At 30.1% G+C, this 27,574-nt stretch overlaps 1 protein-coding gene across 10 annotated transcripts; it reads left to right on the top strand.

Annotated features, from left to right (window-relative positions):
• The first annotated feature begins 149 nt into the window (after positions 1-149).
• On the top strand, positions 150-27,574 carry LOC139512645 (protein starmaker-like). Of its 10 annotated transcripts, XM_071300402.1 has the most exons (15): positions 163-242; positions 1,723-1,902; positions 2,939-3,086; positions 4,130-4,342; positions 4,944-5,055; positions 8,488-8,606; positions 9,233-9,250; positions 11,815-11,880; positions 12,554-12,897; positions 13,290-13,331; positions 14,809-14,934; positions 16,468-16,616; positions 17,571-17,585; positions 21,130-21,373; positions 22,411-27,574. In XM_071300402.1, the coding sequence occupies exons 2-15, from the start codon at positions 1,743-1,745 to the stop codon at positions 23,709-23,711; spliced, it is 3,057 nt and encodes a 1,018-aa protein (XP_071156503.1). In that variant the 5' UTR covers positions 163-242; positions 1,723-1,742; the 3' UTR covers positions 23,712-27,574. The 10 variants fall into 10 exon arrangements, with proteins under 10 accessions (XP_071156508.1, XP_071156509.1, XP_071156512.1 ...); XM_071300407.1 differs by lacking the exons at positions 13,290-13,331; positions 17,571-17,585 and adding an exon at positions 6,605-6,634 and having other exon boundaries at positions 150-242; XM_071300404.1 differs by lacking the exon at positions 17,571-17,585.

Below are 27,574 nucleotides of genomic sequence, written 5' to 3'. Positions count from 1 at the left end.
TGGTTTCCCAAAGGACCACAACGTAATAAATGAGTTTCAGGGTGTGTATTCGTAATTCAACATTTATGTCGTAAACAGAGAAATTGGTGGTTCAATTTTTTAGTTGTACGTTGTGTTCTATATTTTGGCTTATATTTTAGTGGTTTTTAGATACATTTACTGCGAGACTGCAAGTTGCTAAGAAATTGTTTCAAAATGGCGCACTAAAATCCAAAAAAATAGATATGTAATTTGTATTAGGGGTAATTAACATATCTTGATATATTTTTTTAGGTTATTGTAGCTATGCTTTTGGATAACATAAACCTGGCTACCACAACACTGTTACTTTAGTAAAGTTAACAATACTGATATACAATTTTATTCCAAAATTGTCGTGAATTTTTGTACCACTACCAGTATTGTTGTTGTTTTTTAGCATTGTTTACAGTTTGCATGGTTAATCATGGAGGTGATAGGAGGTGATATAAATAATATAATATGAGGCAGGTGTGAAGTTTCTGAAAACAATCCAGTTAATACTTAACGTTTATTGCAAATTTAAAAACTTCAGCAGGTTGTACTCAAGTCAGGAAAAGTGGGGTATTCCCTGTTTTCAGAGAACACCCCAGTTCTATTGAGTTAAAAAAAAACAGTTTACAGGGACTTCTTTTTTTCTTCTTCAATTTATGGTATGAAATCTACAAAAGCGCACCTTCTACAAGTGATAACATATATTTATGATAGAAAGTGTTTTTATTTATTAAAAAAATAAGCTAATTTTAAGTCTAGTTTGATGCTCAACTCACAACAAAACAATTCCTTTGTTCACCAATTCACATGTTAATCACTTGGGCATTGAAAATTCAATGAATAAATTTTTTCAATGGAAGTGAACATACATGTAGATCAGTTATATATATGGTCAGTTACACCTGGAGCATGCAGCTTAATCAATTGATTCCTAATCAAAAGATTTGTATGTTCATGAGTTCTAGGAAAAACAAGGCTACACTTGTTCATATATTGTTGATAATGTAGATAAAATCGGAAATAATCTGGGAAAAATGTAATCTTAATCATGTTAATGTTTGTTATTTTTTTTAACTGATGGCCTAACATTTAAACAATTGCAGTAGCTTTCCAGTGGCAGATCCAGAACTTTTCATTACTTTTCATAAGTCATGCTTCAGTGATTCCCAATATAATTAACCAAATTTTCCCCACCAATGGGGGGAGGGGGGGGGGGGGGGCTGGATCCACCTATGCTTTCTTTAAGGTACATTGTAATTTTTTTTGGTAATCAAAAAGTTTAACCCATTTCAAATACTTTTTGAGAATTTGAATTGATTGTTTTTGAAAAATATATGAATAACTAATCATTTTAAATCATACATGTATCACTATTTAAGATGACCAATTGGTTTATGTTATACAATCAACTCCATCCCTGGAAGACCATCCCAAGGTAATCAACTAAATCAAGGACATCTTAAGGACCCTAGAAGAAATATTGGCGGACAAATTCAGTTGATCTGAACCTGTAATAACGCTAGACATGACATTACTGATGTTATTCACGTATACACATGATTCTGTATCTTGAATATCATAGACATATACATGTAATGCATATTGCTTTAGTTAACACAAAACATGCATAGGATTCTTAATCTACATAATGTAGACTATAAATTCCAGAATGTTTTAAAGTATTAATTTTCATATTATCCATATTTTCAGTTTGATCTCCATAGTATACAATGATGTGGGACTTACAGCGGACCAAGGAGTTTATGGAGGATGAAACGACTTGTGGTCCGCTTTGTCAGCACCCCTCCTGTTGGAGTTCTAGTAATAGAAAAATCAAAGGAATACCTCACTATGCACCAAGAATACCATCTCCAGATAGTATTGAAACTGGTAAAATATTATCCCCTTTGTATATATTTAGTACCATAATAGAAAAACTAAGGATATAGGGTATCCATCAATGACACAAAATCAGTACATGCACAGCAAAAATAAAACACACAAAAAACAAAGGAACAGAGGTTTTATTGCTGTTCTTCATCTCAAAGTCATAGAGAGACCATGTACAGTGTTCCAGCTTGAATGTCAGTGCAGAAGGGTACTAGTTGTTTGAAAGGGCACTTTAGAGCAATCAACGATATTGTAAGGGCACTGCTGGACAGTGATGATTGTAAAATGACTTTGAATAATGCAAGGCTCAACTGGAGGATAACAGTTGTATTTTAAGCATATTAAGAAACGATTTTGTTCTTGATGTTGGTTCCAGTAAGAATTGTTTATCACTTTATCTAACATATTATTTTGATTTGAATCAAAACCAGCTTGGAATTGTGAAGTAATTCATCTGTACCTTCTAATTTCATTGTATACTACTATAAGTTATATGGTTCGCTACTGACCCCGTACGGATCCATAGAGGGTTAGTAAAATCTATAGGGGTGAGGCCGGAGGCCGAGTCCCCTATGAATTTTATTCACCCTCTATGGATCCGTAGGGGGTCAGTAGTTAACCGTATAACGAATTTATCGGACGCTGGACTTTTTCTGCGGCGTTTTGTTGAAAAATAAACAATGAAACACAACAACATTAATAGATGACGTCGCCATTAACGCGTCATGAACCCCATATGAAACTTACTAACCCCATACGGTCTCATAGGGGGTCACCACGTGACGGCATTTAACCAATCACAACGTGATAATTCATCTGTGGTCCGATAAATTAATGTATAATGTAGTTCATAAAATTTGAATTTCATTAATCATGTTAAAAGAAATTATAAAGTGAAACTGTTTCATGCAAATTTTATGACCTTAGTATTACAAATAATCTATTATGAATTATTTCAAACAAGGAAATCGGCTAATATTATTTTCTCTCAATATTTATCATATATACATTAACCAGATTTTACTTAATATTTCAGACCTTCCAACAGTTAAGGTTTATAATATGTTGGGAGAGTATGGGGATGATGAGAAAGATTTATACCCAGCAAAGCATTATGGGAAGCCTGCACATACCAGAAAATCTTCATTACCTTTGGTCAAAGATGGAATGACTAAGAGTGCAAGGCAAGAAAACATAATTATGTTATGAAGAATTTTTGTCCTGTCTGTAATGAAAATTGGTGGCATCAATACTTGTGAAAGTTTGTGATTAGGGTGCACAGGGGAATCAGATCTCTGTCTTAACAGTTTATTTGTTTCCTTTGTGATGAAAAAGAAGGGATATATATCTTTTGTTGATTAATAAATTGGAAATTTTATGTTTTTAAGACAAATGTAAGAATATTTTTCAATGATTTGATGTGTTTTCTATATTTACAAATGTTTTTAAACATTGCACAGAGCTCTCTATTAAACAGGCTATTATTTAAACTTGGAATTATTTTTATTTATGGAATTTGCCTAATTTCTTCTGCTGGAATTTTTTTAATAAATTCCATGTTTATTTGGTATTATAATGTTTTAAGGGGATCACATACCTGCCAACTTTTCAAAATGCCCATGGGGGTTTTACGTGAAAGATGGTTCTTATAGTCCTACAAAACCTTCAAGGGGGCCTTCAAATATGTTCTAAAGTGGCTTTTTGGTTTCTTCGTGGTTTAACAAGCTCATAACCATTGTTAAATAGTGACAGTTGGCGGGTATGGGATCATAACACTTTCCATACAATGTATTTTGTATAGATAGTGTTGTGCGCGGCACATTAAATTCTATTGAATATGTACAAAATGTACTATCTTCTTTGTAATAGAAAGTGTTGTGCACAGCACAGAACATTTGAGTGCAAAATAAACATGGAATTTATTAAAAATTTCCAGCACAGGAAATTATGCAAATTCCATAATTAAAAATAATTCCAAGTTCAAATAATAGCCTATTATTATTTAGTTTGGTGAATATGGAATTATCAAGTTTAGAAATACAGTCCCATGAAATCATAGTCAACACTTTAATAGTAATGTGAAACTAATTATTAACTTGAGATTTTATTTTATCTGTTCAAGACCAATTTGATTGAATATTGATATAAATCCTGAATATATAAATCTGATGTTATTTAAGTTTTATAAAAATATATATTTAAATCATTTATTATTTTTATTTTACAGTAGTGGATTTAAGCCAAAGGCCCCAGCAGGCACCCCAATATCTGTTGACACAAAAAGTAGGACAGTAAAAAAACCTGTGAAGGTTGTAGAAGTTCAGGAAGTATTTGATGTGGATGATTTAAACAGTACATGGGATAATGCATTTGTACCAAAGCAGTGTCTCGTTTGGGTACCTAATCCTAATTATAAAAGAAAAGTTACACAAGACCAAATGTGAGTTTATTAAATTACTAAGCTTACATCACAATTAATCATTCACTAGTACATGTATAACTATTTTTCCTTCAAAAAAAGTCTTTTTATTTCCCCATTCTACAATAAGGAGATGTTTTTTTTCCAAATAATAGAATTTCAACATATTATCAATTCTCATAGTCTATTACATGTATATAGATTTGAACTGTTTTTTTTTTTTTTAGTTTTTCTAAATATTTTAATAAAAAAGTCTTTATCTCTCCATTCTGCAATAAAAAGATGGTATTTTCACACAAAAGAATTTCAGCATATCATCAATATAAAGATTTGAACCATTTTTTATGCACTTTTTTTATAAGTTTCATGAAAAATGCATGGGTCTGCTTCTTCATAATCATAATCTGTGACTTTGCAATTTATATATTGTACACATTTTTTATAATTTTATTTATTAAATTCAAATTGTAAGATCCCCAAAAATCCCCTTCCTAAATTATGGAACTGTCATTCTGCATAAATTTATTATAATATATTGGTGTAAATTATATACACCCAATTGGGCTAACACTTTCTTATGTGCATCAAATACATAAAGGAGTTAATGTTCTTGTTTTTAAAGGGCATCCATCAACCAGCTATCCCAAGGATCTAAACCTAAATTGTTACTAAAGGACATTACAGGTGATATGTTACCAACAGATCTGGATTATGATCAGATGTCTTTTACAAGGGTAAGGTTATTTGTGAACTTAGTAAAAAAAAATTTGGCATAAATGGTCAATATTTACCAATATCTGCCATGTCTGCAAAGTTAGATAAATTGACCAATAACATAGATTACAAACAGCAGAAAGTTTATTATTGAAATCATTATGTTACATGATTTGTAATTTAAAGTACATGTATGTTACTGTATGAATATATTTTCATCAATATCTCCTACAGAAATGAGCATTAAAATGTGTTTCAAGAAACCAGTGAATATTAGGTGGTATAAAAAAAAATATTTGCCGTTTCAAAACTGAATAACTATTTCATATGTATACATTGATGTAACAATGAATAATATCTTTTTCAGAATGTAACTGAAATATCACAAGCATGTTTTTAAACTGTTTATCATTCGATTTATTTTGTAGAAAATAATTTCCATAGATATATTTATTCTGGTAAAATCAATTAATATTAATAAGTGTCCTTCTGCCTAGGTTAATGAAAGATATAACAAGGAATAAAAAATAATCTCAAATGCATTTAAACAATCAATTTTATGATGTATAGTAATGCATGAAAAGTAACTTGATATCATGGAACAGCCTTCAAATTAATGGGAGATAACTCAGGAAATAATTCTTATTTATTTCATCAAAACAATTGTCAATACTATTCTGAGTCTGCAACATAGACATAAAATGTTTAGTCAATGATTTTTTTTCATTTGAATTATTCTTGTTCTTAAATTTCCTAAAATCTGAATATATTACAAACATTGATTAGTTTCTGATAGCTGCAGCATTAAAATAATGTGATCAGAATTTGAGATTCACGTTTAAACATTAATGTAATAATACCATAATAATCCTATTGCATTTTTCACATTTATAGGAACATCAAAATTACATCATAAAAATTCCTTCTAATTCAGTAACATTCTTGAAAGTTTAATTACAGCTAGAGAATCAAACAAAATTATTTTTAACAATAATTATGAAATGAACATATTTGTCTGGATGTAATAGTAATATTCTGTATTTACATAACTTGTCTCTTATTGAATAAAATGCTAAGATACATTATTTAATAACTGACCGTGACTTATTTTCAAGTAGTGCACATTTAATTTGTAAAAGGTAATTTTAATACAAAATAATTCTGGATTAAATAAAGATTTGGGAATAAATCTATTGAAAAAGTTTTCGGGAGGGAATCCAAATTTAATTTTTCAGGAAATACTTTTCATAACAACTTACTGTATTATAAAAACAATAACGATACCATTTGATTTTATTTTAACAGCTACAAAATTGGCCAATATGGCCTGTTTTAAAGGTGAACTTCTATGGCATGTTAATAGTAGACATTTCCCTTGTTTTCTGTATTTAACTCAGATTTCAGGTATTAGCTTTGAAATTAACCAGTGTCTAATTAATCAAAGTTAGACAACTTGAAAATAGAAAACTGAAATCTGGGTCAAACTTAACTTGAACTTTGATAGCTTTTCCCTACATGTAGTTCTGTGACTCTATGGTTTTAATGATTTATTTTGTCTGGGTTTTATAGAAAGAGAGCCATTACAGTTTTATCAGTGATGTAAGATATGCACAATATATATTCTACATGTTTATTAAAGATATTTTTAGCACACTGTCTGTCGGTCATTTCATTGTATCCATTTAATCATTCTTCCCTTTATATGATATTATATACAGTCTAAGTTACCTTAACGACTACCTGTATTGAGCAACTAACTGCTTTATGTGACCACTTTTAAGTCCCCTCAATGTATTTCCCTAATTCATTAAACGGTATAAAGCAACCACTGGCTTAAATGGACTGTAATCATATAAATATGTACATGTATGTAAGGATAACCAGCACTGTCTTAAAAAAAAATTGTCAAAAAGAAAGGTGATGAAGGTTATGTATGCACTTTTGCATATTTTTACTTGAATGAGACTGTACTTGATATAACCCGAAACCTTTCTTCTGATGGTCAAAACAATAAAACAATAATTATATAAAAGAAGGTATAAAAACAGGAGTGTAAAGTTACATTTATGTCATAATGGGGATGCACATAAGACCAGTATTCACTTCAAGTTACACTTGTTCAATCAAAAGTTATGCACATGCATGGTTCATCTATTCAAATGTGCAAATTTCTATTCTTAGACTTCTTGTATTAAGATTTTTTCCCCTTGAGTCGTCTCTCTATACAGGTTTGACTCTATAAGTATTAGACATAGATTTAGTCAAATTCAGATTATGAACTAGAATTTTTTTTATTGTAACAGTAGTATACTCCATACATGTGATAAACTAGTTATAGAAGGCAGAACAATAAGAATTTGTTTTCACATTTGAACTTTTCAGGGGACTTGATGCTGTTTATATAGTTCTATTTCATATGAATGGAATCAAGCATCTGACTTCTTATAATATGAAAAGAATTTCAAATCAAATGTTGCAGTTTTCATATGAAATTTATTGCATATTCAAAACACTCTCAAAGAATTTTAATATTTTGATTGGTTCATAATTTGTTCAGGAACATATGATGCAGGTTAACTACCAGTAAATTTTCTGCAACTTTACAGATGGTGAAGCAATAAAATATAGCAAAACAGTAATAAAACTATAAAATGGCTGAAATGTTTTGTTGATTTGTTGTATTAACTTTGGAAAGAAAAATCTGTTCTTGATTTGTTGAATGTATTCAAGAACTGGTGTTTAAAAAACCCAAACATTTATATAGGTTTCAAATTCATAGATCATTTTCTCAAACTCTTGGTTTTTGCTATACATATATACATGGATATTTCTTCTTCAATTTATATAACTTTCTGTGTAACCTCTTTTTATGGTGACAGTTGATGACACTGGCTGAAGAACACACATTTATCATTATGCATTATATTTTCTATCAAGACATACAACAGTACTTTACATTCAATAGTATAAAATGTTGCTTTCCTGCTATGCTTCAATTTATATCAGATGATTTCCTCTGTAATAAAATGCTTTTCCCTCAAAGCAAGGTTCCTTATATTTTGTTGTGAATTTAACATGTGTATTTATATGTTTTATCATAGACAAAATTATAAATGGTACTATACTTGACTATTTAAATTACATACAAATATTTTTTACACATTTTTACAAAATATACATTGATTTGATAGAGTAAATATCATAAAATAAAATGCAAGTATGAATAAATATTTAATAAAGTCTACAAAATTTGATTTTAACAATTTTACAATAACTTTTAAACTATTAAATGATTTTCAAAACTTAATGAAATTTTAATATCAGATATCAAGAAATATTTTTTTAATATACAAGAACATGATTTTATTGCAGAAAATGTTAAGTATAATGTTATACATTTAAAACTATCATAAATATTGTCATCATTTATCAGTCAGAGATTATATTTACAGAGAAGAAGAGGAAGATCCCCACCTCCCTCCAGTAGAATGATTACCCCCTACAGCAGAGGGACACTAAACTACCGATCACAAGGAGGTAGAAGACCACAGTTTATATTTGATATGGAAGGGTAAGTCTAAAACAGCTGTTTAATTCTGTAAATTGCAAATAGATACTTATACCAAATAAAGAAGCAGGATAGTAATAAGTGAAGACATAAAGTTATTTCTGATGTCTTTTCTGTTTTAATGAGGAACCAGTTTTTCTTTCTTTTAGCAATATTTATATTGTTTTCAATTTTGTACAAGATGTATTTGAACCAACTCCAATCTTTATTGACTAGGATTGTCAGTTTTCCTACTGAAGGTGTGTTGTTCTCTTTGGACACAACAGTTTCCTCCAACAAAAACTGACCACCCTGAAATAGAACAATTGTGTTGAAAGTGATGTTAAACACCAATCTATCAATCAACATTTGAACCACATATTTTCAATCATTAAAAACAATGTATTAAGAATAATAAAAACCAATTTATTTGGTAGATTTATTAATGCAGGGTATTATCTTTTACCCATATAAACTAGTCAATATACATTTTTTATACATTCATTTGCTTGTCATTCTAATAATATAAAATTATTTCAAATTGAGTGCACTGATAAATCAGTCATTTTCAAAAGCAACATTATTTGCATAGCATAAAGTCACAATCATTGTATGAATAGCATTGTATCAATTAATTGGTTATATTTCAGCAATCCTGTATATGCAGAGTGAGTGTACTGGGTACTGCACACATTTAATATGCACACAGTTATAGTTGTTACTATGTTTCATCTACCTTAATTGTCTTGCCCCTTGAAAAGTATTTTGATACAATCACACTGTCACTTTAATACAATAAAATGAATAATTGATTAAAATACTTTTCTCTTTTGCCTTTAACACAATTTAACATTTACATCTATCCTGGAATGCTTCCTTTATAAGACACATGTTTCCCTGAATTCCTGACAAATCAATGTTTAAATTACTAACACATATATATTGTGACATATACTGTATTACATATACCTATACCTATTAATAATTTCATTAAAACTTTGTGATATTTACGATAGATTTATTTTTGCTAAGGTGCTTATATTTAAGTATTGTTGCATCAATTTTCCATAAGCCATAGTTTGAAATGTTGTGTATAGTTGTTGCAAGAGCTTCTTTTGCCTTATTTGTAAATGATAAAGCCCCAGTCCCACTAGACCACGATCGCACCACGCTCACCACAATCTAAAATAAATTCAGATCGTGGTGAGGTGGCGGTATGAGCGGCATGAAAATGTAAATTTTCGTTGTTTTCACGATGATACTACGTCCTCATTACGCTTCTACAAGGATCCCGCTACGATTATACCACGTTCTCACCGCGCTTATTCTGCGACCTCACTACGCTTATCAAGATCTTTCTACGCTCATCACGTTCTCACTACAACCATACCACGAGTTATCCGATTGCAACACAATCCTACCACGCTTCTAATGCGATTATACTACGTTCATACTGATCTTAAATGTTCTCAGCAATAATATTAAAATCGTGTTCCATATCAATACAGTTCCATTCCTTTTATTTCTGATTAATACGTAGATTTCTCGGAAACAATACAGTCATGCCACCAAAATCTACTAGAACACGTGGGCATGGTGGTAGGGGTTGATTCAGAGGCAGAGAGAGCTCTTATAGTTACGAACCCTGATCCAGCAAAGATGTCGGAACGACCAATACAACCTGAATTACAACCTATTCCTGGTCCATCAAGCTCAAATGACGATATTTTAGTGAACGATAGTAGAGATGACACAGATGTGTGAATTTAAAAAAAAATAGAAGATGTGGTATGATTGCCAATGAGACAACTCTCCACAAGAGACCAGAATGACACAGAAATTAACAACTATAGGTTACAGTACGGCCTTCAACAATGAGTAAAGCCCATTCCACATAGGGCTCGAAATGACAAGGTAAAACAATTCAAACGAGAAAACTGACAGCTTTATTTATGTTAAAAAAATGAATGAAAAACATATATGTAACACATTAAGAAAGACCATCACTGATTTTACTTGGGATAGGCACATACATACATAATGTGGCATGGTTGAGCAATTAGAGAAAATGGACAAGAAGTCCTTATTACATACAGACAAACAAAACCTGGAGAGATTTAATATATTTTATGTGAAAATGACAATAAGAATGAAAGTCGTAGTATGAACTTGGTCAGATCGTAGGAAGAGCACGATGAGGGCGGCAAGGTCGTGCTAGAATCGTACTATGGACTTGAACAGCGTTGTGTAAATGTGGTATAGTCGTAGTGGAAGCGTAGTTGGGTCGCGGTGAGAACGTGATGGTGGCAATGAGGTCGTAATAACGTTGCTGTGAGATCGTATCGTGGTCTCTCTGAATAGAATCACTCTTTTGCTACGCTCTCGCTACAATGGTACAGCGACCTTTGCGATCTTACCACGATCTTACTGCGATCTCACTACGCTTTTACTACGACCTGATTTCGCCACGACTGCACCACGATTGTTTTGACATGTTCAAAGTTTGCCACGCTCATCACAATCTTCAAGACCTCATCATGACCGTTCTACGACCTAACTGCGATCTGCATGATCGCATTACGATCATCAAAATTTACATTTTTTTCACAGATCGTGATCTAGTGGGACTGCGGTATTAGCTAAGAAAAATAATAGAGATTTAGATTTAGTGTGAAATTGTGAATGTAATATTTGAAGCTAGATGATTATGCAGTGATATTTGCTGGTTTACATATCTAATAATCTATTTTAAATATTTGTATTTTTACATCAAGAATTATATACAATGAGAGATAAGGTTTAGCAAGATGACTTAAGTAATTGTAATTAGAGAAACATGTACTTTATCTAAATGTTCACTTGTAAACAGTTTCATTCTGATTACTCAGTGTACATACAGATAGTTTAAACATGTTAAATGAATCATGCTGGAATTTAGAGTAAACAGACAAAGGGATTTTTTTTTTCTTTTCTGGCCTTAAGAAAGAATTACAGACCCCCCTTGGATTTCTATAATTTTATTGAATGTGGACCATGAGGTTGGGAAGGTTGTGGTAGAAATTTAATTTGTAAAATATATGAAAATGTATGCCATTGCAAATTAATAACAGTTCCTGATGATAATATGTAGCCTGATCAGTTTCAGTCATTTAATGGACCTTCTTCAGAGGCTGAAAACCGTGAAAATTTAATATGTTTTATTTTTTATATTTCACCTTGTAATTAATTACAGGCTAGATGAATTATTGGAACTTCCACGAGAGATACTAATCCAGGTACTGGACAATGCTAAACCTAGGTGCGTATAATTGTATTTACAAATGTGTATGTATACACACAAAAAAGAGTTAAAAAAATTCATGCTTTCCAAAAAGTTATAGATATCATAGATATAAGGCAAAATTTTTAAACATAAAACCTTTTACAATTCCATGGAGAAAAGAACAGTTTGAACAAAAGATCAATTAAAATGTATTTAAACATTAAAAGCAGAATGATAAAGGTTATGATTTAACCTTGAAATAATGACAAATTAAAAAAAACAATTGCACACTGCTTAGCAATAACTATTTTAAGGTCATCAATATGAGGTATATTATATTTCAGTTTAAATGCAATTTGAGTAACTTAATAAATCAGTCTTATATTGCATGCTTACCATGGCACTACTGAAAAATCCCATAAAGAACACTGACATTAATGCACATATTTTTGGTCTTGAAAGGAAATATGTTTAAAATTTAAGTTCAAAATGACATGTTAAAGAGATAAGTTTTAAATAATTTGATATACTTAACAAGGAGTCCCTAGCAATGATATTTCTTCTCTTCTAGCAATTCTTGTAAAATTTGAATAGCTGTGTTCTAGCTTTCCAAGCTAAAAATAAAAAATTCTGACAATTATTAACTAAACTGGTTATAAGATAAAATGTCAAGTGATATAAGGTACAAATGTTTTATTTTTATTTACAGTGATTTCACATCCAGGGAGGCAATGCATGAGCTGATAGAAAAGTTTTTCCCAAGTTTTGATAGAGGAATTTCAAACCTAACCTCAACTAGTGTTGAACTTTTACAACAAAAGAAAATGAATATTCATGAGGGAAAATCAAGAAATTTAAGAACAGGACATCTAATAGAAACCAAACCAGTATTTCACTTAGATGAGGATGGTGTGGAACAGCCAAAACATATTGTGGATGCTATTAGTGAGAGAAGTCATCAACCATTAGATAGTGAATATGTAGAATCAATCAGGGATTTGTATATAAACAGAAAAAGAGAATATAATCAGAAGAAACCCTTGCCTCCTATTGGTAAGGATATAGTCTTTTACTATTATTTTTTAATAGTAAAAGAGATACTGGTCCAGGTTTTTTTTGTGTAACTTACATTTTAAGATAGTGGTGCACTGATACAACATATTTTTTCATTAACTGCAGAAGTGCAAACAGCACACCACATGAAGAATGTTTGAATAACAGCATACAAATCCAGAATAATGAAATGTAAAAAAAAAAACAACATACTATTGAACAAGATACTAAACAAAATGTAGAATACAAGTGTGTTTCTGAGTAATATTTTTGACCTATTTATTATAAGAGAAAGCTTAAAGAAATTTACACACAGTATAAAGATAAAATAAGATTATCTTTATAGCAAGTGTTGTCTTTTTGAATAGCAATATTTCATGAAACATTTATAGGTCATGATCAGCAATTGGTCAAAAAGAAGAAACCTAAGAAAGGTAACAAGTGTTCAATTGGAGATGGAAACCAGAAATTGTTGTTATTTATTTGAAGGCTACAATAACTTAATTGTTTAATTTCACCTTCTTGCTTATAAAAAAATGTAAAAAACTGTAGTGTTTATAATTTATTTTGTGTGACAAAATATTTTTTGTAATGTACAACAACTTTAGAAATTACCATGTGGCTTATAATTTATATATGTCAATCTAAAGACAAAAAGAAAATACTGAAATGAGCATAATTTTTCTAATTTTACAGTAAAAATTTTAAAAAGAAATGAAGGGAGAGAGGTGAAGATTGATGCATAAAAATTAAGTTGTAGTAGCCTTATGACTGTTTTATTGTGAATCATGTGTGCTTGAAATGGTTACTTCCTTTCTGTTGTATTAAACTTTGAACATAAATTTTGAATACAGGCCAAAAAAAATCCATATTTTTCAAGATAAAATGCAAAATATTTTGAATTATTTGTTTTTGTAATTGTTAAAATGTACGAATAAGTACAGAAATAATTTGTTTTATAAATTTTGAAAAAAGTATAAATATTCGGCTTTTCAAAATTAGGTATTTTCAAGAAAAGGAAGTCACTTATACTGTAGTCATAGAAGAAAGCCAGAATGTTTGAAACTTTATCCCAAACAATATTATTACATGCAGAGTAAAAAATACCAGTTATAAATAACTTTCTGTGCAGGACAGATTTTATAATTTAAATTTTGAAAAAAAGAAACTGATCAATATATTTGTTATCAATATTGTTCATAGAAGGTAGATATTTTCTACAGCCAATTACATTTTTTTGGGTTTGTAAATATGTTTATGTAATTTCACTTTTAATAAAATAAAATAGAAATATTTTATTTTGCTAATATTTACGTAACAATCTTAAGGTTTCACCAGTTTGCTTGATATTGAGGTGAAGGTTGAGGTATTGAAATTTTTTTTATGGAAAAGGTATTTTAAAATAATGTGTTAAGTTCACAGCTAGGTAACTTTTCCATATTTTCAAATATTTTGTGTAAACCTGCTTGAATCTTTTCAAACATTAGTGAGAAAACAGTTGTACTTGAAGAAATATGTATATGTTTTTATTAATTTTTTTTACCTTTTATATTTCTAAATCTTTTTGAGTAATGTAAGCTTAAGTAGAACACAAATAAAATTTCCAACTTGAAATAGTAAATACAAGTGAACATTACTTACATTAGATTTGAATATTATCCCCTTAACCAGCAAAAAATTACCTTTTATAAATATCTTTTGTTTCTCCTTACTCTATTGAGGTGGTTTGTTAATATGTTGAGTGTGCCTATGTTGGACACTTAAAAACAACCAACAAAAATAAGGAGCAAGTGCAGAGAATTTGTTTTAATTAGACAGACAAGTATATAAATTTTCATAAGCGTGCTGAAAGCTCTATTATCATTGAGTGTTGATAGATACCAAATATGATTTTTTTTATATTATTTATAGTTAAAAACCAGAAAACCAAGTTAGCATCAATATCACTTGGGTTACCAGAGTTACCAACTGGTGTGAAACATACAAAGTCATTTACATATAACAAGAAAAATTACCAACATGTTGATCTTACTATTGGTAGGTATTGCTGTATATAATTTTAACTATATATGCATGTGGAAGGCAGGACATTTCATTTGCTATAATCAATTCACTTATAATTTTAACACATCATAATGATTGACGTAAGAAAGCTCTTTTTTATATTTTAACATTTTTGAGTTTGTAGTTTTCCAGAGCTAAGGGACAACCCTCAAATTTAAGGATATTTTTAAAAAAAATTGCATCAACATCAGAATTTGCAATTTCTTACAAACTTTACAAAATTGTTATGATTGATTGATGGAAATTCCCTTTCCATTATTTTGAAATTTCCAGTTTGTTGTTCATGAGTTATGGGACTTTAACTGTTTGTCAGGGACTTTAATTCTCACATTAAAGTAAATTTTCACATAATTGTACCATAACTTGAGTTTACTTAGATTGACTAACTGAAAGCTTTACACAATGGTTAATAAAAAAAAACTTTGAATATGTCTTTCCAGAGTTATTTGACTTTGACTGTCAAATAAAGAAAGGCAATTTCTAAATATCATGCACAAGCTCTTGTATGTCTGGATAAAATTAGTACAAACTGGAACTGTTATTTGGATTGGTGAATGTAGATTTGCTTTTGATTTTGAATTTTTTCTAGTTTGTTATTCCAGAGTTATGGAACTTTTAACTGTTTTATTTTTAAAAATAATCCAAGCATGCTAGAGCTTGTGTATGATAGGGCTGCCATTTTTGAAGCAATATTTATAGGCCTAATAGTATCCTCGGGCATGATATTCTACAGAGCCATTTTATTTGCTTCCGAATAAATGCCTCCTAAATATCCCATTTTATTCTTTCAACAATTTCAATATGCAGACTAACTGCATATCATGGGCTTTTGGTACAGCTGTTTATTAGCATCTGTTTTTCACTCAGTTTGATTCAGTTTTACTGCAATCAATTTTAATTTCAGTTATTTGATGAATAGCAGCAGTTAATTTTACCCAATAAACATTGTTGCTGTAATAGTGGAAAATTCAAAATGTTTTAAAAACAGTTTTTTTTTAATTACTGAAATCAGCAAACATGCAATTGAATTAGAAGTCATTAAGGAGATCAATCATAGGAATATCGGAGAGGGTGATAAATGTTTATTTTCCATTTAAAGATTTATCTTTTTTATTGGGTATGTTTCAAAATATTCATCAAACTACAGGCAATAGATAATAAATAAAAAAAATTGAATTAATGGCCCTCAAAGGGTTGTTTCAAGGTTTCATTAACACTCAGAGAGCATGGCTTTCTACCTACACATGGAGTGTAATAGAAATTTAAGGAGATGTGTAGTATACCCCAAAGAGCCTATAGCTTATAAAACATTTTTTTCATGATATATCTTGTTCCAAATTGTCCCTAATTTAATAAAAATATTTTGCTCATCAGCAAATGGATTCAAATTGCGGCCAAGATTTATAAGTTGTAAAGATGATAATGTTTTTACGCTGCTATGTTCCAAAATAGATTAAAATTCATTTGTAAAAAAGATAATAAACATATTGCATTTATTAACTTTAGCTCCAGTACCAACTCCACCAGTGAGTGTTAGGGAGTCTGAAAGTCAGGCGTCAGAACACGGTACAACTGTACGAGTTAACATTCCCTCTGTGGAGTCTGAGAGAAAGGAAGCATTACATGATGAAGCAGGTTCTACAGATACACCACATGTAAGTTTACTGATACAACTTGGTCAGGTCAGGAGGATTTTAAATTTCATTATCCATAGTTTGTTGTGAAAACTTTCAAACATAAGGTGAAAGGCACACAGAGACAGTAATCCTTATATAGTTTTATGCCAAAATGGGATACACATTTATCTCAATATTTTCAGTGTTTTAAAAAAGCTGTTGATCTTATAGAAAACGTAAACTTTTGCTGGTTCAGAAATAACATTATCAAATTTTTATGGAGATCTTTAGTGTATTAAAGATATATTTTTTGTCAAGCTATTAAAGACAAGTTAGAGAATTGTATTGCTCTATTTTTAGAGAAAAAATCCTTTACGAAAGGTAGATTATGAATAAAAAGCATGTTAAATTTGATAGTTTTAGTATAACAGCATGAACATTGGTATTAAAACACAAATGTCTGGGAGGTGATAACCCATAATGTTTATATCAATTCTTACTATAAGGGAGATGCACAGTATTATTGTGTCCCTTTGAATGTCTCTTTGATTGTACATTGTTTGTCCATACACATCAGCAACTTCTTCTAAACTAAAGATTCTATTGCAATGAGATATTCACAGCATTCAGGTACTTATTATCTAGTGGCATTAAGCACCATTTACTTTATTTGGATTGAAATGATTTTTTTTTGTTCCCCAAAACAAAACATGGGTCACATCTACAAAAGGGGTAGGCATTTTGTACCAGGAATTCCTTTTGAATCACTAATTATGGATTTTTTGTTAAATATTTTGTTAAGAATGCCATTTTTTATATCCCATTGTATAACAACATAAGAATGATTTTGTCAGTTTTTGAAGTAAACATGACCATTGCTGTATCTATACAAAAAAATTTGTGTGTGTGTGTGTGTGTGTGTAAGGTTGTATTTATCTGTTTGAAACAGTTGTGATTTTTATGTTTTTTATAACATTTTTTAAAAATTAACAGCTTACTATCAAACAGGTTAGTGTGGCAAGTTACACAAGTTAGTCCCATTGATAGACATAGAAGATAATTTTTTTTGTTTTATTATTTTCAATTTATTTGATTTAACTTTATTATTTAATTTTATTCTTGCACGATATCCTCATGTTACCTTTAAATATTCCATTTTATCATACTTCCCTCTGCCTTTATTACCCTACTCAGTCAATTTTTAATACTCATATTATAGAATTGCGATGTTAAAGGAAAAGTGATCTCACAGATGTGAACAAGTTTCACAACCAAGTGTTAATAAGGCTGAGGGAATCAAATTTCGTTTTACCTGAAACGTATAATATTTTTCTGTGATATCTATCATATAAGTTTGAGGTTTGACACATTTTGAGCCTTAATTGCCTACCTGCTGATATTTTATGATGTCAGTGTGCAGAAAACCCAATAATCCTTAACCAATATTGAAATACACTTAATAAACTGAAGCTTTTAGTCATAAATAAATAATTTCTTTGCTTGTATTTGAACTAATTGAAATAATATAAAGTAAATTTGCATGGTTTGACAGTGACTAATTAAAAAAAATGCTATTGTGCCATGCCAGCTTAAATTTTTGATATTTTGGCAAACTTATGTATTACGATTTAGAAATGCTATAGAGAAAAAGGCATGCTGTAGGTGGAAACAATGGAAAACAATGATCTAGGTTCTGATATGGCATTAGAAGAAATATTTAAATCTTGTATCAACGTTTTATCCTAAGTAGGCAGTGATATTTCAGCTAAATGGTGCCTATTATATTTCATGTACTTAGAAAGTCAAGAAGACTTATTTTATGTACTCTGTTTTTACAGTCACTACCAAAGAAGTATATCTTTCTTGATTTAATCGATTATATTGTAAGTTGAAGTGGATCTGTCAGATTTCAAATGTCTCACACAAAGCATTATAACCAATCGTTACAAGACAAAAAAACCTTTCATGGCATGCATACAAATAGATCGGACACTGAAACTTAATGTGCCAAATGTATTGGCACATGAAGTATCAGTGTTCCAGCTATTTGTATGGATAGACCACACTTGTGACATAACTTCTTGTCATTGATAAAAGACAAACAACAAAAAATGCAAAGACAAGTGATAATGATACTTATTTATTGTATAGAGACACCCTAAACAGTTTGACAAAGGCTACCATTCACACATGTTTGTTTCTAGTATGTTTAAAATAGAAATTAAGAAACCTTCAGTATTTTCAAAAAAATTGTATATATTTGCTTGGTAAATTATGTCTTTGAAATCTGACTGTGATGCTTTTATTCATTATTTTCTTACATAAACTTGTAACGGCTTGATACAGGGATTACGGTTTTAGGCTAAGAAATTAATATTATAAAAATTAGAAATTATAGAATTTGTTGGTTTATTGTTTATATGATAAATAAAAGTAGATATTTAGTATTGTAGATTGTAATTTGACCCAATATCTTTTTTTTTTAGTTAAAAAGGCAGTTTATATTGAAATTGTCATTAATATGGAGATCTATTCACAATCCATTTTCATACGACAGCAAACTACAGGTTTTGCTCATTACTGTGTAAATACATGTTCATAATCCTACCTCAAAATAACTTTTCAATATTTGTCAAATTATAAAATTATAAAATGTTGTCTCATTGGCACTCATTCCACATCTTCTTATATCTATATATGGTTAGTCAAATATTATGCCACGACAATAGGAAAAGAAAGGATTATTAAGAACAAATAAAAACTGGAAGAGATCTGTTAAAACAATGAAGAATAGTTTGACATCTTTATGTGTACACCAGACTAAGTAGTGTCCCTTGAGACTGTTTCTGTCTGTGACAAGATTTTCCCATTAAGAATTATATACTACATAGAGCTAATTTAGAGGATTACAAAGTCAGTAGGTATAAAGTACAGATAATATATTATGGAAGCATTGAGATGTTTAATTTTGGTCATGTCTGCTATAAAAGCAAAGCAAGCAAAGGAATGTTAATCCAGTAGTGATTGCATAAACTATCATGTTAATGGAATGATTTTGTTCTGTTAATTTCTGTTTCTGAGATACTTAAGGATGTTCGCTACTCTGTTTAAAAATTACAAGCTTTTTAAAAGACTGTTATAAATTGAAAGTATATAAATAAAGAAACTAAAAATGCAGAAAAAAATGGAGAGTCCGTGTGCTTGATTTTGAGATATAAGCCGTTGAAAATTTGGCGGAAATAATTCTCTCTAGATTTTTCTTTCACTTAACATTGGCACCTTTTTTGTTTAAAAAACTTTGAAAAAATAACAAGGATTTCATAAGACCTTTAAATATGGCTTTTTAAATTATATGTAATAAAATTATGAAAAGAAAAGTAGGGGTTCGTGGGCAATTATTTTTAATGGCAATACATGGATAAAACCAGAGGATTCCGAAAATCTGGCAAAAAAGCAAAAAATGGAGGAGCAAACATCCTTAATACTAGTACATATGCTATATGTTATCTTGAGTTGGTGTATGGAATGATGGTTATGTTCATGTCCATCTTGCAGGGTTCATCTTTCTTGACCTTATTAGTCTTTGAAAATACTTAGTTTATGTGGTTTTTGTAGTAAATTTTTATATGAAAGAATTTGCATTATTGTGTCTTTTTTATTGTGTTCCATCAGTGTGCACAATTAGGCTAAAATACTTATAGGGTAGGAAGAAATTGAAGACACTATATGTTAAAAATTATTGTACTTTATTGATAGTTTAAGATTTTGATGGCTACTTATAACAGTCTTTATGATTAATTACAAGTGAAGCAGCCCAGGTATATAGAAATACCTACTGAATTTGGTATTTACAGAGAGACATACACTGTAGTCTATTAGAAAAATCTTTAAAGAATAGGTTATAGTCCATTGGATAAAACATTTTGTGAAGACTGTCATTACTTGTTAGAATTAGTTAGTGTTGATTAGAACTAGATTTTGACCTTTTCAGTCACACCAAAGTAAATCATTTTTACTCTTGTTTGTACTTAATTTTGAATTGTTTGATTTGTTATTAAATAAAGATATTCAATTGTATTAATGGGTTTATAGATATTTAATGTTGGCACAAATCTGAATAAAGAAAAGAAAAAAAAAAACAATGGTTAAAGACAATGAAATGCCCTGAAATATTATTGTTTTACAATTCAACAGGCAATTTATTTAAGTATATTTGAAAGGGATGAACATTTTACTTTAAAGAACTGATTCTACTGTGTGCTGATGTCACTAAACTAAAAAGATATATGTGCATGAGTAATAATTAAATAGAAGAGCTGCCTGATATTTTCCAAAATGTAATGGTTATAGCATGCTAAAAGCCATCTTGACTATTATATACTGGTTCGGTTTGTACTGCATTACATCAATTTACATGTACTAGTAAGTAATTTCATTAGGGGAAGTGATTGAAGGAAAAAGAAATTGTTTATAATATTTGACCTTTACAAATGTCTTCAGTAGTTTGTCAAGTCTTGAATGATTTTTATTAATTTACAAAATATTATTGCAGTCTTCCAGATCTGGACGTGAAGCAGCCCCCATGCATACTGTATCCCCTGCCTTGTCTACTAAAGTACCACATGCTCCTGCTACAACTCCAGCAACACACCAGACTCCTACTGGTACCTTTAGCAGAGATACCACAATGAGATCAAATGTTCAAACCAGAGGAGATACCAGAGAAGGTGTATCATCACCAACACAAAATATTAGAGCTCCTACAAACTCACCAAGGCTGTCTCCAGAACCAACAGGTAAAACCTGAATTCCTAAAACTAAGGGCTTTTTTAATCAGCTTGTTAAACCAGAGTCCTTAAGGTCAAGGAGCAGTAAATGGGCTTTGTCACAGATCTTGCAAAAATTTTGCATACAACTTTGCAAAGAGATGATGTTATGATTATTTGGACATTTTGTGTTTTTTTTTTATACAATAGAACACCACTATGAATATTGTATACTCTGAAAACAAAGTCGCTAACCCTATCTTTATTTTACATCATTAAAACAGAAATGCAGCAATGCAACAAGTAAATCTATCACTTATACATTCTACTAATTAAGGGTAAGAAGATAGATCATATAAAACCTTTTCTCAAAACTAGTAATGCAAATCAAGGTCAAAACAATAATATATAATAAGACAATTTGCAAAACAATTATACAGCGTCTACATGTTTCTTTAGATTCACACACAAGCTAATTTGAACTGCATCAGAATCACAAGATTTTACATGAATTATGTTTATGATATTCAATACACAATGTATCAATTAGGCTATCATTCAGTTAAAAAGCATCCATCCAATTAAATAAAAGTACAATTGACCCATTTACACTACAAAAAGAACTAAGAATATTGTTTTCAAGCTTCAGCAGTGTTATTAGTTCAAATACATTTCCCTAGACTTGACACTAAACATTGCAATATATCTGCCAACACTTATAACTATTAGATTTGCTCTTTGATTGATTTCAAACATAATTTGATTAAAATGGGAGACACAAAAAACCAATGATCAAGCTAGGAACATCTTAAGATAAAGTTGTTTGTCAATCAATATATCTGTTGATTAAAAACATTGCAATCATACAGTGACAAATGAACAAACTTTATTTTTGAGTGATAAATGAACCTAGAAAAAAAAATGATATTGAATAAAGTGAACCTGAAGAATGAACAAATTTTATTTCTCTACACAGTGTTAGTTTGTTTTAACTTACATAACTGCAAATTGAAATAACAGATTTTTGAAGGGTACCTGAAACTTCTTCCTTTTTCATGTATTTACAGGAGGTCTTGGTACAATTAAAGAGGCACAACATGAAGGTGGTATGGATTCAGCACATCCTGTTTCAAGAGGTGGAAGAAGTGTAAGATTTTCACAGGATGTCCCAGAGGTTCCAGCCCCTCCATCATCACCTGACAGGGAAATAGAGGGACCAAGATCTAGTGTTACAACACCTATGGAACAACCTGAAACACCAAAACCAACTTCAGGCCATACTATTAGGTCTAATAAATCAACTGTTAATTCATCTGTCAAAGAAAATAGTGAACTTGAACTGAAACCAATTGTGTCAAGGTTAAAAGATCCATCAACAGTGTCTACCCCAGAACCATGGCCTTCAGTTAATGAGGCAGATTATGATATGACCCCATCTGGAACAAATGCTGGACTTCATGAAAGTAGTCAAAATACTCACTCTCCCAGTGTTAACCTGGATTCTAGATTGGCATTGGGAGATCCAAGTTCCAGGAATTATACCACAGCTAATTCTACAGTAAGGTCAGAGGCGAGTAGTGGAACATCACTTACAAGTAGGAATGCCTCTACTAAAGGGGAATCTCCTGCTCCCCCGCCACCATCCCCCGAATCTAAAGACAAAAAACAGGACAATCCCAAATCTGGTCGGAAACGAGAACTATTATCTAGGGAATCTTCTATGGCACCAGTTATTGAGGAAAAAGATGAAGAACATGAAGACACTCATGTTAGAACATTGGTTGTTGAAGTACCACCTCTTGGACAACCTACAGAAAAGCCGAAAGAAAAAAATCACAGAACAACCGATACATTTATTAATATAGACATTCCTGCAATGACTATGGATGAACTAAGTATGGAAAAGTCAAGGTCCGATGTTAGTCACATGACTGAAATTATTGAGAGACCAGGAACTGAGGAAAATGAAAGTAGTGGTGGTACAATGGATGGACACACTATAAATACTCGTGATGCTGTACTGTCAGTTCAGACAACCTCTGAGGGAGAACCTAACACTCTTGATCCTGATTCTCAATCAAATATGGATTCTGCTGGAGTAACACCTTCTATGGGAGCCAATGAATCTCCTACATCTACTATTCCAGAAAACAAACTCAAAATGGAAGATTTAAAATTTATGGACCAGGCTGCGGATGATAATGATGACAAGGATGATAAGGAGACAAAGAATGAGACAAATGATAAGGATGAGAAAGATTTGGAAATGACAGAAGAAGGTGGAGACCATGCTGGGTTTAAACATGAACTACAAGAAGAACTAGAAAAGTTGTCCCAAAAAGATTCCAAAGAAGACAATGCTGAATGAACAACATTGAACAAGAGAGCTTTAAGTTTTATAAAAATATTTTGAAATCACTACAGGCATTGATTATGATAATGCCAATAATGATAATGAGAAATTGAAGTTTTAGTTACATTTTATTCCGAAAGAAACAGTGATACTTATAAAATTCAATTAAAAAGTTCAGTCAAAAGTTAAAATTTGAAGCCTCTTTCATAATTATAATTATATTGTAGAATGAAATTCACAATCTTTGTGCTTTTTCTGTAACCAGGGTTACTAAATCCATGTATTGCAGCAATTGATTAAAGTTAGATTTAATCCAAAGACAATTTGAAAAATCACAATCGTTGTTGCAATATAATATTTTGTAAAACAAATTTATGGAAATGAATCAGTACGAATTATATAAACATTTGATTGAAATGTGTAGGTATTTGTATATATGATAATTATAATACAGAAAAATTAACAAATGCATTTTCACAGATTTTTCTCTCATTGAATTTCTACAAAATATAAATATATAATCTAAATTTAATTGACAGAACATATGTTTGTAATGATTACCTTGTAGTAAAACTTGTTTTTATAGTTTTTTCAAATGTATTAAGTTACTTGGATAGCCAAAATCATTTGAAGAGATCTGGTTTTGTTTTACTGAAGTACATGTTAAATCTATGACAGTTTTACGAGTGTATGAAATGTGAGTAAGATTATAAATTATGAAGTCTATGTAAAACAATCTCAATAATTTTTATAAATCAATTTTAGGCTTGTTCTAAAGCTATATTGATTTGTGATCATGGCAACAAGCAATTTTGAAATATTATAAAATATTGTTTTTTAAAACCCAATGTTAATATGAATATAATTGGATTTTTCTGTTTATTTCTTTTTAGATCAAAACAAAGTTTTTAATTTATTTAGATGTAAAATACTGATGACTAATAGAAATAGTTTTTATGGATTTTTTTTTTGTTCATAAAAAACAGTGCAAAAAAAAATAATTGAAAATATTTTTTAAAATCCTATAGGACTTTAAATATCCATTATGCGGCAAAACTGAAATAAAACAAGTCAGAATAATAGGATAAAAAATAAAACAAAATAAACAGTCGCACCATTTATCATTGTAATAGAATGAGCAAACCATATGTAACAGTATTATATGTTTAGTTCCATTGGGTATTAAATTAATACACTCAACTCTAAAAAAACACTATTGGAATGAGATTGTGAAGTCATATAAATGGTAATTTATACATTTAGAATAATATCATTGCTACCAAGAGAATGATAGAGTTTACCAATTTCATCAGATTCATCCTTAAAATTGCTTTTAATTTATCAAAGCAATAAACAAGTGATTAGTATTATGCTTATTGATTATATAAAGTAATACTGATATGTTTTATACATGTACTGTTCAAGAAAGGATTTATACATATTTCATAAATTCCCTTTTGTAAGGTTGTAATTCTCGAGCAAAGCTGATCATAAACTGCCTTTGTCATGGTGTAAATTAAGGCACCCTTTTTACTCTTTCCATATCTTGGAATTTTTTTTTAAACTGTTGAAGATTATTCCTAAAACATGTGGTCTGCTCAATGAAATCAATATCATTTGGTCTTTTGTTTGTAAGTGAAAGCAATTGATGATTTCATATCTCTTTCACCTAGATGAAACAAGGATTGTATGGACATACAATATGGTGAGATCTTTTCAAACATTTTCCTACTGAAGTTACCAGGTGGAGGTTGTTTGATGCATGTGTCTCTGTAAAATATGCTAAATAAACCAATAAATTTTGATGCCAAGAATACTAAAATATAAATCTTGAAAAATTAAGCAACCCTGACCTAGGTTCATGCCTCAGGGTCTGTTACTCAGTAATTATGAATGACTCAACATTATTTGGTTCAGGATTCATTTTGGATACATTGCTGTTATGATATTTGATTCATTCTGTCCTTCAGTTAATATTGACTATAAATCCTATGAGTACAGTTAATGATATTCTGCATAAGGATTTCATTTATTAAAAAATCTTCATTGATAAAAATCATTATTGCCTACAGTACTTTTAGTGATTGATGATCATAAATTAAACCAATTTTCTTTGTGGAGGAAGGCAAATGCATATCACTTCTAGGGAAATTCCCTAATGAAACAATTTACTGATGCAGAGAAAAAGTTCAAATAGTGTCTAATTCCCAGGTGGAGGATTTACCTGAAATTGACATTTACACACACCAGGTAACCAGACAAAGATAGGAATCACAAGTTAATTTTATTATCAATAATCAGTTGGAGTTATTTTTGAAAAATGTCACGATTTAATAATCAGTTATGATTTACGTGGTAATGTTTCATGAATATTTCATTTGTACATTAATACTGCATTTATATGATCTATTTTTACCACTTTTTAGAGTTTTATATTCTTTTTAATGCGTTATTAAAAAAGGATATATTTGTCAAATTTTATTAAAGAGTGGCATATGATATTTTTGTATAATTTGATCTAGTGTAATCCATTTTTGTATGTAATGTTTGCATAATTGATACAGTATGAAGATAGTTTTCCTTATATATGTTTTTTAAGGTCTGATCAGATAGATTACATAAATATTAATTTATATTAGTGCTTTTGTTATAAAATTCTATGTATTTTGCCAACTGTGATATTTCGCTATGTTTTTATTGAAAAAGAATATGACTTAAGGACTTTATACTTTCTGTACTATTTTGGGGTCTAAATTGATATATTGAAATAACCAGCTGTCTATTGTGCTAATGACATGATTAAACTAGAAGAATTGAAGAAAAATCTCATTAAGTGAGTTTTTGTTTTTGCTCATTTTACAGAAACAAATGTTGTTTATAGAAAAGTTAACTGAATAATTGCAATTTGACAGAAATGCATACGTATATACTTTGAACCAGATCTTACATTTATGTTATGAAGCACATCTGTGATAAGTGGAATTAAATTTATGAAAAAAAATGTTTATTTTGTTTTATGCATAAGCTGATTCATAGACATTGATGTCTTCAATGGTCTCTGTGCCGGCAGATACTTGAATAGATCACAGATATTTTATCTTTGTTTTCTGACATCTTTGTTTTGCCAGCAAATTAAGCTGAAAATTTCACAAAGAACTAGAAAAGTCATATGATTAGTATTTTACACATATTCCATTATTAGAGCAATTTGTTTTTAATGACAATTTTCCCTATTATTTTTTTTTTTTTCTAAGTTAGAAAGGTAGGATCTGTAATTTTTTAGTAATAGAATGTCTGAAATGTGTACCGGACTACCGGTACATGTTTTTCTGACAGGATTTACCTGGGGTTAACCTTATTCTATTATTAATTGATCACCAATAAGGGTTTACACTACAGACAGCATAACAATTACTGTGAGTAAGTGGACAACGTTATTTTTTTTTTACTTAATGGTTTCAAGGTTCACTTATTTAGCTCATCTGGGCAACATGTCAGTGTTTGCTATTGCCATCACCATACATTTGTCGTAGGTAGAAACTTTAAGAAATATCTTCTATGATACCACTGCTCATATATGATCCTAAAAGTGTGTGAATATTTATTGCATTGGTGTGTTAAGTTTATAATATTGGCCTTTTAAAAAAAACTTGACCCTAGTTTTGAAACCTACAAATGTATTGAAATTCAGAAACAATTAGTCAACTTCTGATAGAATTACGCCTTTAAAAGACAATGTTAACCCATTTTTCTTTTTTTGCTATCATCTAATAATGTTAAAAGAAAGATAAAAATCACATGGTTGAAATCATCAGTGGATGTACAGGAGTAATTGCCCCTCAAAATGTTTTTTGGCAATTTGGCTCTCAGTAGATAGA

This window comes from Mytilus edulis, chromosome 2 (genome assembly GCF_963676685.1).
Source record: "Mytilus edulis chromosome 2, xbMytEdul2.2, whole genome shotgun sequence".
Classification (NCBI taxonomy): Eukaryota; Metazoa; Mollusca; class Bivalvia; order Mytilida; family Mytilidae; genus Mytilus; species Mytilus edulis.
This window is presented reverse-complemented; position numbering and strand designations above follow the sequence as displayed.

Coding starts and splice junctions, on each gene's coding strand:
- LOC139512645 (XM_071300402.1), top strand. CDS start 1,743: ATGATGTGGGACTTACAGCGGACCAAGGAGTTTATGGAGGATGAAACG. Junction 3,087..4,129: donor GGAATGACTAAGAGTGCAAG/GCAAGAAAACAT, acceptor TTTATTTTACAG/TAGTGGATTTAAGCCAAAGG. Junction 4,343..4,943: donor AAAGTTACACAAGACCAAAT/GTGAGTTTATTA, acceptor TTGTTTTTAAAG/GGCATCCATCAACCAGCTAT.